The 14,645-nt window shown below is 27.8% G+C and overlaps 1 protein-coding gene across 3 annotated transcripts; it reads right to left on the bottom strand.

The window, feature by feature from the left end:
• Positions 1 to 243: 243 nt before the first annotated feature.
• Positions 244 to 4,949, bottom strand: LOC114164135 (2-oxoglutarate and iron-dependent oxygenase JMJD4). Of its 3 annotated transcripts, none has more exons than XM_028048671.1 (9): positions 4,404 to 4,949; positions 4,032 to 4,214; positions 3,280 to 3,442; positions 3,042 to 3,159; positions 2,637 to 2,706; positions 2,467 to 2,547; positions 1,847 to 1,900; positions 1,633 to 1,744; positions 244 to 1,266 (listed from the first exon to the last, which is right to left on the bottom strand). In XM_028048671.1, the coding sequence occupies exons 1-9, from the start codon at positions 4,611 to 4,613 to the stop codon at positions 809 to 811; spliced, it is 1,449 nt and encodes a 482-aa protein (XP_027904472.1). In that variant the 5' UTR covers positions 4,614 to 4,949; the 3' UTR covers positions 244 to 808. The 3 variants fall into 3 exon arrangements, with proteins under 3 accessions (XP_027904472.1, XP_027904471.1, XP_027904473.1); XM_028048670.1 differs by having other exon boundaries at positions 1,844 to 1,900; XM_028048672.1 differs by having other exon boundaries at positions 1,844 to 1,900; positions 4,032 to 4,194; positions 4,404 to 4,575.
• Positions 4,950 to 14,645: the final 9,696 nt, after the last annotated feature.

The following is a 14,645-nucleotide window of genomic DNA, read 5'->3' on the forward strand; positions in this document are numbered from 1 at the left end:
ATTTTAGTATATTCCAATTAAATTACATATATGAAAAACCAACAAATATACAGCTAAAAGCACAAGAGGGAAGGTGTCCAGTGTCCACAACTGCCACGGTCTGTGGCGAAAGGTACACCTTCTGGGTAAGAAACCTATTGCACCACCTTCACAAAACTATGATGGAGACCCAGTTTCAAAAGTAAATTGACGACAATAATACAATATATGCCTAAAATCTCATATTATCTGCTGCTAAAGGCATTGGTCAGAGTCAAAAGTCAATCTTTTCTAAGACACAACAATGGGACATGAAGGACCCACAACTGTAACAAAAGGTATTGGTTTCTAAATAGCCAGAGAAGAAAGCAAGGAACAAGTAAAAATAAGAAAGCATAGAAACACAAAAAACAGGTGACCCAATGGAGCCTAAAATGAGGGATTAGTAAGACAAGCCAGTTAGAGTAAAGACATAAGTGATGAGTAAAGCTTACTTAAACAAAGACCACTAGTCCCAAATGTAGGTCAAGTGGATAAGACAAGGGTTTGTATTGACAGTTTGCTGGTTCTTGTTCCACTTCTCTTTAGTAAGGTAGATGTGAATTCCTCTAAGCACTCTGAGTCTAGAAACTTTCCTTTTTTCTCTTGCTTTGGGCTTAAGGAACCATGCTCTCCCAAAATTTTCACAAAAAAACTATGACAAGTGCCAGTTGGGTGATAACTTTCTTGTCTCTTGAGAGTCGAAGCAATGAGTTGCAATTGTTAGACTGGAGTAGCTGGTCCCAACTTCAAGTCCAATCAGTTGTGGAAACGAATTTTAAAAGGCCATTCAAGCAACACGAAGTGCAGATGGCTCCTCTTCTGCAACTACATTGTCTATAAATTTAATGAGATCTTCAGGTGTGTAGATCTGAGATGTGTATGATTTCGAATCATTGAAGTCCACCAAATCACTCATTGTAGTGCTCTCGAAATCAGAGGCCAAGTGAGATTGCTCATGTACCATGACATATGTTCTTCCTACATGCATGCATAATTTGGAAAATCTAGGATCTTCAAATGCTTTGATAATATCCACAACGCAATTATGATTTCCTTCTAGAGCACGTACGTGTTTCATCTCTGAAACGATCTTCCTTAAACACCCAAGATTCATGGATAAATGCTGAGCTATTGTTGATGAACTTCCAGTAGTACTTACATATCTTCTATTTATATAACGAAGCAACACCAAGTTGGCCAAGGTGAAGTATGACATGAATGTAAAGAAGTCATAAAAATTCATCCCTGATTTAAGAGAAAAGTCAGTTTAATTTGTGTGACCAGCTGAAGCAATTTCAATATTTCAATGTAGTTTCTATCAAAGTTAGTAGTACAAAACTTATGCCGTGGTTAGGTCAATTGCACAATGAGCATTATAACTTCAAGAAATTATAGTAATTGAGATTAAATAAAGTGGTGAAATTTAATATTAAAAGAATACAAGCCCTTCATTCATTGTTGATCATCAGAAGACTCTTTAACAATTAATAAATCAAACCTAGGACGACCACTTCTTTTTTGTTGTTCCAAGATATCATCATTAATTTGCCCCCAATAGCGTATAAAAATTCATGAAACATGGTTAGGAAAAAGCAATCAAGTATGTTGCACCTGTGTTAGCAGCAAGATTGCGCTGGCATAGACCTTCAAAATCATCACATATATCCTTGATGTCTTCTATGTATTCCTTGGCCTCATTGTAGTCCCTTAAAAGTAAATTCCACTGTCATGGCATGAAAAGTCATGGGATAAACTTAGTTGAATTATATTTATCCTTGAGCTTGACTCTTAAATATTTATTTCACTACATTACTCAAATTACCACCCAAGAAAGGTTATAAGCGTTGAACCAGTTGTGGTTTATAGATATTGTATCCTCCTGAAAGCACAATATACATCATCAAATGATTAGATCATGTCAAATATCTCAGTCAAAATCATCTAACGATAAAGTTAATGTAACATAACAAAAAACTAATTTGTTATGGAAATAAAGGCTTTCAAAAGCTATTTGTGCCAATTGTGTTATTTTCCAGCTTATAAGTAGCATCTAGTGTGTGTGTGTGTGTGTTGTTCAACTTATTATATTGTTATCAATTTCCCCAGAGAACTTTTAAAATAAATGATTATTTGAATTAATCATATCTGAACAATGACCTAATGCAATCACTCAACTAGCAATGAATTTTGTTATGATTCATAGTGAACTATTCACTATATGCCAGTGGATTCTATTAGTGAATTCCTGGAAACCAGTCAAACTACATATTTTCATTACTAGCTCCGCTGAGCGTTCTAGCTTCCTTGAGAATTAAATTTAACAGAGATCAACCAGAAGTTCCATTTAGAACACAGGTTTCATCTTTAAAGGGACTGCAGGACTGCCTTTCAAAATCATTGAGAAATATAACAAAACAGCAATACAGATAGTGCGCAAGAATATACCAAATTATGAACTTGATGATACCATCCGCTGGGTACAAATATAATTTCACCAGCATCTTGTGTGCATTCCAACCAGATAGCCTGCATACATATAGAGCAGAGCCACTGAAGGCTGAAGCAGAAAGTCTAATTGAAAACAGCAAGATTGATGACAAAATGTAGAAATTTACCTTGCTAAAACCAGGAAACTTCGAGTTTGATACTTCATCAAAGATATTATATACACAATTTTTCATATTCCTGAATCAAAGTTGAAAATCACTTAGTTTGACAACTAAGCAAAAAGACCAACACATCAAAACACGCCCAACCTACCTCTGAAGAACAGCACAAACACAAAAAATCAAGAATGATAATTTTATACAGAGTGAACCCAATCAAAGGAAGAAAGTGGGAAGAATGAGGGAATGTTGATTTCCAAGAGGAAAAGGTTTGCTGAAGGTGGTGGTCATAATAAATCACAGTTCATAGATAGTTTGAAAATTGACATATCTAACTAGATTTTCCGTTATCAGTGTCCCCAAATTCTTGTCCGGAAAAATGCCATTAATATCTATTTTGTAGTGAATGCATGCCTGTCAAATATAAGATGACACTGGGAAGGATCTAGAAAAAGCCATCTCTTCTTTCCACAGACATTTGACGACCAGCTATAGGACCTGAAAACATCAGCATGAAGAGGAGTCCAAGATCCTGCCAGAATAATTTAAAGCAAGAGGTTACTGGTCGGCTTTTCATCTCTCTGTAAAGTGAAGTACAGCATGATCTGATATGCATTGTTGCTAGAAGAATTTATTACACCTACAATCACACCTTTCACCCCTATGTAAACAAATCGATAGTCAGAGCAACATATTTCCTCATTTGGTTGCTGTGCGTCAGAATCAATATGGATTCTGAAGTTGTCAAGATACAGATTGATCCAGTCATCACAAAAGAACCTTGGAGTGTCATATGCAACATATTCAGGATACTCCTACCAGAGTCAGAGAAGAGAAAATTACTAAGCAAAACATCATCTACACTAAAAAGAGAATAAAACATGACAGCTCTTGCCTAACAAGGGGATTCTCAATGCAAAAGGATCAAGCATTCCGGTCATTTATTAAATTTGATTTGCTCTTGCCGATGGTACATGTATTTTTATCCAAATAAGCCACATGCTCAAAAATTGATTACACAGGGATCTTGCAGAGGAACAATAGCAAAATGAACACCTAAAAATTCTACATACAATTAGATTTCAGGTAAAGCAACAATACCAATAGAAAATGATCCGCATAAAAGCGTTCACAGAACCAAAAGTGAATGGGAATGTGAATCAGTTAACTTCAGTACTCCAAAATGCACAACCACCCCTGCTTCCCAGGTTCATGCATCATTCAGATTGATGATATAAATGATGTCATTTTGAGAAAAGAGACAACGTAAAAGATAAAGCGCCTTAACTTTTCCAGTGAGTTTTAGTGCCCCATAAAAATGGAGGAAACGAATTCTTGCATTCACATATTCATGAATCAGAATTCTTAATCAATAGAGAAGTGACAAAAGGCTAAAAGGTATACCTTTACAAAATGCCAATCCTTCAAATACGGTACAGAGACAGAGGCACCATTACTTGCACAAGTTTCACTATTACACTGAACAGCAGAAGCCTCCTCAAGATGAAGGCAACGCGCTATAAAATCGGAGACCAACATCTCCTCTCTTTTCTGATCAGTAAATTCTCTGGTGTCACAATCAGCAACCTTCATTTCACAAAATTTTCAGAGACTAAACGAATCACACTCTTACAAAATCATGTTAAATTTTCAGTACACTCAATCACCATCCAACAATGGAAATTAGACAGAAGTGTTCAAAATAACACAACTAAGGAACTACCTCCAATTAAACATTGATTAAGTATATTTTAATGCATTGTATAAAGAACATACCTGAACTTTAGAAGCTCCAAAATGAGTGGAGAAAAATTGAAAATTGGGTTGGGAATGAAGTGTGACCCAATCAGTGTGAGCTCTCCAAGGGTCCATTAGGCCGGTGAGCACTACGGGTTTGTTCTTCTCCATATATCTCTCCACAAATTCACTGTAACTCAGTTCCTTCCCGTTTACCCTCTCTATTTCTCCCTTTATATTGATACCCATAACCCTCTCACACTTCAAAACCTGTTTTTGCTTTGCTACCCAAGAGAATCACAAGAAGAAGAAGAAGAAGAAGGAGAAGAGTTCCAGATATAATATAAAACTGGCCAACTCGGCCTTGTCTCCAATCGGTTTAAACACTATTGCTTGCTGCATACCATAATTACTAACTGCAACTCTGTACCATAGAAAAATAGTAAATTACTCTTCACCACAGCACCACCGCCCTCATTACAGTTTCACCCGAGAAGGAGAAAGAAGAGATGACAACGCTACCGCAGGGAAAAAAAGGGAAAGAACGCGAGAAAAACCTCGTTATGAAAACGGAAGGCATTTCACGTCTTATGTAAGAAGTTTTCCAATTTTCGTAGATTTGGTTCATTTTAATCCTCATTTATTTTTTAAATATTCAAAATCATTTTAATTTTTATAAATTATATCAGTTTTGGTACTTTTTACATACTTAATTTAATTTGAATATATAATAGTTAACGGAAGATGAATATTAACTCATATGTCATCACTTTGTGTTTTTCTTTTTTAATTTTAAAAAATACATGTCAAGTAAGCATTGTGTATTAGTATTGTGTATATTGTGCATTGTGGCATATGTCTCGTGTCAAATTAATTTCAGTATTATGTGTCAAGTTGATGTTATTGTCACGTGTCAGTATCTCATGATTTATATTCAATCAGTCACAATTTTGATTGATTTTGTTCAATTTAATCTCAATTTTTATTATTTATGTTCAACTCAATCTCAATTAATTTTGTTCAATTTAATTTTAATTTTTGTTATTTATGTTCAACTCAATCTCAATTTTATCCTTATTCAAATTGATCAAATTTAACTTTTATATAAATGTTATACTAAAATTTTTATTTTTATTAAAATGTACATTTATTTTAAATATCAACATGTGACTCGTGCATACGCACAGAATTTTTTGTTTTCATTTTTTTTAAATATAATTATTATTATTATTATTATATATTTTAAAATAAATTTAAAAAATATAATTAACTATTACAATTATATATAATTATAGGTCTGTATTATTTAACTATTATAACATATATGTATTATAATATATATATATATATATATATATATATAACTATTATAATTATATATAAAATTGTTATTATATATATTTAATTGTTACAACTATGTGTATTATTTATTTATATGATAATAATATAACAATATATTTATATTTTGGGATGATTATTTATTATGTGTTTTAGAAGTATATTAATTTTTTTAAGTCATGATTATGTTTTATGTTTTGTGATTGTAATTTATAATTATTTTGAAATTATATAAGGTTTTAATATGATTTGTTATATTTATTTACTATAGTATAATAAATTTTAAAATATCTATTTGTTATATTACCATTATATAATACTATATTATACTTATTTGTTATACCGATATAATACTAATAATAATTAATAACTACAAAGAATAAATCCATTTACCAAAAAATTTCATACAATAACCTTTTATTATTATGAAAAAACAATAGAAAATACAACAAATCATGTAAATATAAAAATCACACAAAAAAATCAAATATAAACAACTTAAAAACCAGCTACACAAAAAAGTGGTTAAAATAAAAATGTAAGCATATTTGAAATATTAAAATATAATCCCGTAAACTTGGTCTTTTAATTTAGTGATTTTATAATATTATCATATATTAATATAATATCATTAAAAACAATATGTACACACAAGGATGATAAACTTTATAATTTGTAGGAAACATTTATAAACTTTATAATTTGTAGGAAACACTTGTAAATTTTATAATTTTGTAAGAAATAATTATTCACGAAGAATTACTTCTAAATGATAACTCTCGAAAACATAGCAAAAATATATTTTTCTTGCATAATTTTACAACCAATTTGCAAGAAAAAATTTATGAAATACCAAAAGTTCTAGTACTAGTAATACCAATATTAATAAAAATAACAATATAAATAATAGTAATAATAATAATAATAATAATAAGGGTTAATTACGTTTTTGGTCTCTACCTTCTAATGGAAATTAAAATTAGTTCATCTTCAAAACTTATCCCAATTTAGTCATCTAACTTTAGAAATGTGTGGATTTAGTCATTTTAACCAAATTTTGTTAAGTTTATTTAAAATTTCAAACAATTTTCCTTATAACATTTGAGTTGTTTACCACCATTTGACACATTTTCACTTAAAGTTAGCTAAGAAACTATCATGAAATACTTTTGAAATGTCAAATAAAATTAAAAAAATTTGGTTAAAAGGATTAATTTACACACTTCTAAAGTTGGATGACTAAATTAGACTAAAGTTTCAAGAAAAAATAATTTCAATTTTCAATTAAAGTTAAGGGACTAAAATCATATTTAACCCTAATAAAAATAATAGCAATGTTAATAATAATAACAATACAAATAATAATATAACAAATAATAATAATACAAATAAAAATAATGACAACATATGTTCTTTCATTTTGCATTGTACATCAAAATAAGATATAAAGATAAATAAACAAACAAAAATATGAAGCAAAAAGTGTAAGTAATTGAAGCATACAAATATAGACAACATAAAAGATAAATATTGTTAAAAAAATGTAAGCACATTTGAAATATAATTCCGTTAACAAAAAAAAAACACAAAGCATACACATATAAACAACTTAAAAATATATTTGAAATGTAATCCCGTATTTATAAAAATTTACCACAATTTGTTACTAATTAAAACTCTTCAGAAAAATAGCCAAAAATAATAATATTTTCTTGCAAAATTTTATAATAAATTTACAGAAAAAATTTTATGAAATATGAAAAATTCTAGTTCTGATGTTAATTCAAGTAATAATAATACCAATAATAATATAACATAGATAATAATAATGCAAATAACAATAATATCTTTCATGATGCATTGTACATCAAAATAAATAAGATGTAAAGATAAATGAAAAAATATTAAAATTTCAAGTAATTAAAATATAAAAATTATAGTACTGATATTAATTTAAATAATAAAAATAAAAATAATACAAATAATAATATAACATAAATAATAATAATAATACAAATAACAATATATAATCACAAATACAAAATAATAATAATAATAATAATAATAATATATAATAATATATTATGATAAGTAATAATAATTTTACTATTAATAATATCTAATAATAATAGTATTCATACAATAATACTAATTCTAATTATAATATTAATAATAATAAAAATAATAGTTCAAATAATACTATTGCTAATAATAATAATATTATCACAAATACGAATATTACTTAATAATAATAATAATAACAACAAAATATAATAAGAAGAATACTAATAATATATTATGATAATAACAATACTTATAATGATTCTATTAATAATAATAATAATAATAATAATAATAATAATAATAATAATAATAGTAGGTATTTTTGGGTGGTATTTTTGTAACTTAGGAAGGGGTGTAAGGTTTGTTATGATTGGTATTTTCGTGGATTAACAAAGGTAGTGCGGATATCTATTACATATTAAGAAAAGAAGATACCATCAAAATTACTATATTACGTATTTTCTTTTATTGATAAGTGTCATAAAAGTCAATTTTTTCGTCATTTTAAAATTCTGGTACAAAAGGATACCATCAAAATTACTATATTACCTATTTTCTTTTATTGATAAGTGTCATAAAAGTCAATTTTTTCGTCATTTTAAAATTCTGGTACAAAAGGATCTGGGTTCAAATCTTACTAAAATCAATTTATTTTTATTTTTTTATTTATTTATGATTTTAATTATAATATTAATTATAAGTAATATTATCATTTTTAATATTTTAATAAATATTATTATTTGTAATTTTTAATAATACTATTATTATAAATATTATTTGTAATGATAATAAATATTATTATTGTATTATCAACTCTAACTATAATTATAATAATAATAATTATTATTATTAATTATAATTATTATTATCAACTATAATAATTATTTCTATTATTATTTTAAATTTTTAATAATATTATTATTATAAATATTATTTGTAATGATAATAAATATTATTATTGTTATTATCAACTCTAAATATTATTATTTTATTAATAATTTCCATTCTTCTTTATCGATACCTATGCATAATTAGGCTTATTTAGTCATTTAAACATGACCTATTTTTAATGTTCTTATTTGGTCATTTAAACATTATCCATTTTTAATGTTGTAAATTATATTCTATTCTTATTTTATTAATAATTTTCATTATTCTTTATCGATACCTATGCATAATTAGGCTTATTTGGTCATTTAAACAGTACCCATTTTTAATGTTGTAAAATTATATTATAAAATTGCTTAATAATAGAATTGCTTAACTACTCGATACCCACACCCCCACGTAACTTATGGACCACAAAGTGCCAACTGCCAAATCCACAAAAAAGCTTTCCAATTAATCTACCTTCTCTAACATTGTCAATTCAAATAGTAGAGAACAAAAATTTTGGTAAGCATTCTTCTTTTCTTGTGGTTTATTTATATTTTTATGGGTTGCTATCTAATATCACACTCTCAAATAATTTCATCTTCTCTCCCTTTATTATTTTGGCAAAGAACAAAGACAACAAAATTTGAGTAAGCATCGAAATTGTTTCTTTGTTTTTCATTATATACAATAATTTACTTTTTTGTGATGAGTAAGTTCAATCTACGTCTATTTCTACCTTAATTTGTTTCCATACCGAGCTACTGCATCATGTTTATTTTTTTATTAGCTATCACCTTAATTTGTTTGCACATTGAAATAGGACCAGAGTCATGCAACACTTCTGTATGAGAAGAATCCATTAGTATAACCTAAATAATATAGAAAAATTAATAATTTGAAAAGAAAAATACAATGTCACAAAGTTACACAGTTGTCTAAAGGGAACAAGACTACACATCACCAAATGATACAGTCACTTAATAATTTGTTGTCAAAGGAATTCAATCTGCACATTCAGACTTATTAATTATTAATGTCCATCTGCTCACAAGCTTTCAAAAGGAATGCAATGAGTTCATAATCAAAATAGTTTTAAAAGATAAAGGGTCTGATGCAAATTATATATACACATATACTAATTTCATGTTAGAATAATGTAAATAAAAGGTCTTATAATTTATAGTATTAATATACGTATTTGGCATTTAATTATGTATATATTTATAAGAAAAGAAAAATAGGAACTTAACCATATTAACTTACGATAAAGATATAGCATAAGTGAGAATGTTAAACTAAATGAATGTGGAAGAAGGAATCAATGTTTTATTGGAAGTGCAAGAAAGAAAAGAATCAATAAAATACTGGGTTTGTAACCGCACTATGACTGCCATAACTTTGTGCAGGGTTTTTTTTTTTTTTTTTACTTCAAGTAGGTTTGCTTCAACAGGGGAAGAATATTAGTAGATGCCATTCTTTTTTTTCCTTCCAGAGCAAGGGTTTCAAATTTGGATTTTATTTTTTGCTTATTAATTTTCATTTCATGTTTGTTATATTTTCTTACTTCTTTTAGAAGTTGTGTTTGACTTTCTAATAATATAGTGTTTGACTTGTTTATAGTACATGACCAAGAAATTTGATCTAATAAATGATATTGATGGCAAGCGAGAAACGTTAAAGCTTGGTGTTAGAATAACTAATTTATGGATTGTTCAAAATCATGATTCTACTAAGCATATTCAGATGATTCTATTTAGAATAACTGATTTATGTATTATGTATTATTCACAATCACTACTATGATACATGTAGGGTAATGTCATACCTGCTTTTGTTAAGAAGGAAGATGTAGGGCTGTTGGAGGATAAATTGGTCGAGGGTCAAACTTATGTTATGCACAATTTCAAAATCCTAAAGAACCAAAGACAATATAGGGTGTGTGAACACCCCTATAAATTATTGTTCATTGGTGCAACAACTATTAAGCCTCAAGAAATTGTAAATGTGCCTATCAGAGTGTACAATTTCAAAAGTATAAAGGAAATTGTAGATGGAACCTACTCTACTACTGATATCTTGATTGGTAAGAGCATATATTATATTTCTCTACTTATTACCCATTACTCTAAACACGATTATGTTATGCTAACTAATGAGTTTGGTGTCATGATTCTAAGATATAATTGGGGTTGTGGACAATGTTAAAAATAGACTTGACTCAAATTGTGTGTTCTTTAATGTCATTGGAGTTGCAACAATAATTATTTAATGTGGTTTACTTCATGAATTTGTAATGGTAGTGTAATTGGATGCAACCAAATTTTTAAGCCATTGGAACGAAAAACAAAATTCTAATACAACAATAGTCATTTTGACTCAAGCAAATATCAAAGCACTATCAGGTAATTCAATGTTTCATTCACTTGTATATGAACAATTTTTCAATTACTTAAATAATTATTGAATTATAACATATGTTTAGGAACGTGGCCTGTTTCAATATCTAACTCATGGCATGGGTCTAAGTTATTTACGGATGATGATATACCAGAGATAAGGGAATTCAAGGAGAAATATATAGAGTATGTGTGAATTTGTATTCTTATATTTATATTTATTGTACATGGGTCAAATTAGCATGATGAAGGGTGATGATTTTATATATATATATATATATATATATATATATATATATATATATGTGTGTGTGTGTGTGTGTGTGTGTGTGTGTGTGTGTTAATGTATAATTATTTGCATGATATTTGGTAGAATGCATTTGTTTGAGATTAGTCAAAGTCAGCATCAACCTCAGATGCCTACATCTTCCTAGTATAGCAAACAAGAAAGATTTATGTTTAAAGCGACAGTGAAAAGTACCTCAGAGATCAATGCCATAAAAGAGGTGTGTATGAAGTACATATTAATTATGATAGATGATTTCAAATAATTAAGATTATTTTGACTTTTCTGTTAGCTTATTTTAATAGATGACATGTGTTACTATGAGTACTACAATTAAATTTAATTTAGGTGATGGTTGGAGTTATTTTGCACGCAGTGTAACAAAAAAACTAATCAAGTAGGTGCTTTCAAGTGCAATAAATGTGACAAATACAATGACAATCATGTTCTCAAGTTAGTACATTAGTATATTATGACAATTACTTAATTTAAAATTGTATTTAGATACTATCATGTGAAATTAAATGTTATTAATAAAGTTTACTCTTTAGGTACAAGTTGGAAGTTCAAGTTTGATATGAAAAGGATTATGCTAACTTTGTTCTTTGGGATCAAGATTGTGCATCGATTATCGGAATGTCAGCTGCAAATTTGAGTAAGTCTATGATTGAGGTTATTAGCCTACCTTTTAACTTTGTTGTTTATATATAGATATTTACAATATACTAAAACCATTTCTATTTACTAATATCTTTATATTTTAACTTTAGGTTGGTGAGGATAATCCTAAATGCTTTCCAAATGATTTAGATGTAATTTTAGGGTGTACTTTGACATTTAAGGTTAAATTTCAATCACGTAGCATATCTATGTCAGTTATGAAAGTTTCTAATGATGTTGAAATTATTGAGGAAATTAAAGGTCAACTTCAATCTGAACAGGTATAATGACTATCACATTTCTATCATAACATTTTATGAAATATATATCATATATAATATTATTTTAATTCTATACCGCCCATTAGTATATGTATTATGTGCATCTAATATAATAATTTCTTCTTCTAATTTCAGCATAGTGGACAATTGAGTGGAAATATCTTTTATGATTTAGTAGCTGATACATAAACCTGTATTGTAAGTATATTGATATATCGTTTTTATTTCCTCTTTATTACATCATATAATAGGACCTTATATATATATATATATATATATATATATATATATATATATATATATATATATATATATATATATATATATATATATATATTCTTTACTTTTGTAGGAAAACTTTTGTGGATCAACAAATTATGATCCAAATACATCATTGTTTGTATCTCCATGCAAGAGATTGTGTTCAGATATTGACAATGATAATCAATTATCACAAGAATTACAAAATGTTCAAATGTCAACTACCAAGATGAGCAAGACAGTCAAAAAAGAGAAAAATTAAATTATGAGAAGGGTTATCTTTGTTATGGTTATGTTTTGTACTTTTTAAATTATGAGTAGGATTATCTTTGTTATGGTTGTGTTTTAATTTTTGAATGACCAACATATTATTTTAGATACAATATTTTGTGGATAAAATATTAGTCGTTTATTCTTGAATGGTAAAAATACAACAAGATTGATTGCAAGTATTAGTCATGAATAAAGTTTAAAATAAAAAAAATAATTACCTTTTATTGGTCACTAATGGTACAAGATAAATTAACGATAGTGTCAAGATAAAATAAAATTATTACCATTTATAACATGAGTTTAGAGTTTTTCGTAAAAAAAATCTTGTGCATATCGGGGAAAGATGTAGAGGTTTTCACTGGTGTTTTCTTTTACATATATAGATATAACATGAAAAGTAGTCTGATACTTAATTTATTTTTGTATATGAATTAAAACCATCTATGTGCTTTAATTATAATATCTTTTCGTTGATAAAAAGTAAACATAAATGCTTTTAAATATTATATTAAATTTTTACATTTAAGAAAAGATAAAATATTGTAATGTATTCTTTATGTAATTCAAATTTGATTTTAAAAATAATTTGTTTAAATTCAATAATTCCTTTTCAGTTTTCAGCTTCATTATCTCTCAGAACATTTAACTTAAAGAGGGCGAAAAATATTAACAGAAGTTACTAAATCAAACAAATCAAGAAGGATCAAACGCAATATAAGCAATCATATTAAGTTTATAATTAGTCACAGATAAAGAAAGGTTAAGATAGTCATACTAGTGGAGTACACCACTGAGGCACCACCCATAGCCCTTTAGTAACTTGACACGAAATGTATTCTTTTAGCAAGATACTTTATTTGAAACGGAAGGAGATTTAATAATTAGCAAAGTAAATTTCCTTTCCAGCTAATAGGGGTGCAAAAAGAAGATAATATTCATTCCAGTGTTGCACGCAGTAGTTGTTACTTAATCAATCATAACCTTAAGTATTAAACTACACACATAACTCATTTTTTTCTACCATGGGAACACAATAGTGACCTTCAACTGCCCATACTTATGAATTGTCCATGCCCATACTTATCAACTGCCCATACTTTCAGACATTTTCAGTTAACTATTTAAAGTGACAATTGGAACACAAATTTCAAACTAAATCAAGTCATTATCGTTATACAAGAGTGACCTCTACAAAAAGTTTACAATTCATATATTCACTTTTTTTAATTAGTATTATGTCCACTATCAACTATCATATGGAGAGAAGAAGAGTTACCTTTTTTCCTTTGTCCATTCAAAGAGTTTCAAATTTCAAATTCATCTTCTCTACCACTGTGAATTACAAAAATCAAAGAAAATTTGGGTAAGCATTCTTTTTCTCTCTTTGTTCACAAAAAAAATTTCAAATTTTAGCTGTCAATCAACACTGAATTATAAATTTATAATGCAAATATAACAATTTCAGACATTTTCAACACTCTATGGACGCCAGAAATAACATCAAGAAGCAATTATCTACAAATGCGAGGTTGAAAAGAAAAATAAAATTAAGAATTCGACAAAGTGTTTCAAGCAACAAAAAATGAAATCAATACCATTGTTAGAAACTACTTTGAATTTTCTTAATCAACAATTAGACGGAAGAATTAATTTGGATAGATCTCCTACAGAAAATGCATCTCAAGAAACAAAAACAGAAAACACTACAACATTTATTGGAGAAAGTCAATCAAATGTTTTTAATGGATTAGATGAAGTTCATAAATTTCAAAATCATCTTACTCCAACTGTTAGTGCTCAATCCCAAGGTACCTTACTCATATACATTAATTGTCATATGCATTAT

This window comes from Vigna unguiculata, chromosome 9 (genome assembly GCF_004118075.2).
Source record: "Vigna unguiculata cultivar IT97K-499-35 chromosome 9, ASM411807v1, whole genome shotgun sequence".
NCBI classification, from domain to species: domain Eukaryota; kingdom Viridiplantae; phylum Streptophyta; class Magnoliopsida; order Fabales; family Fabaceae; genus Vigna; species Vigna unguiculata.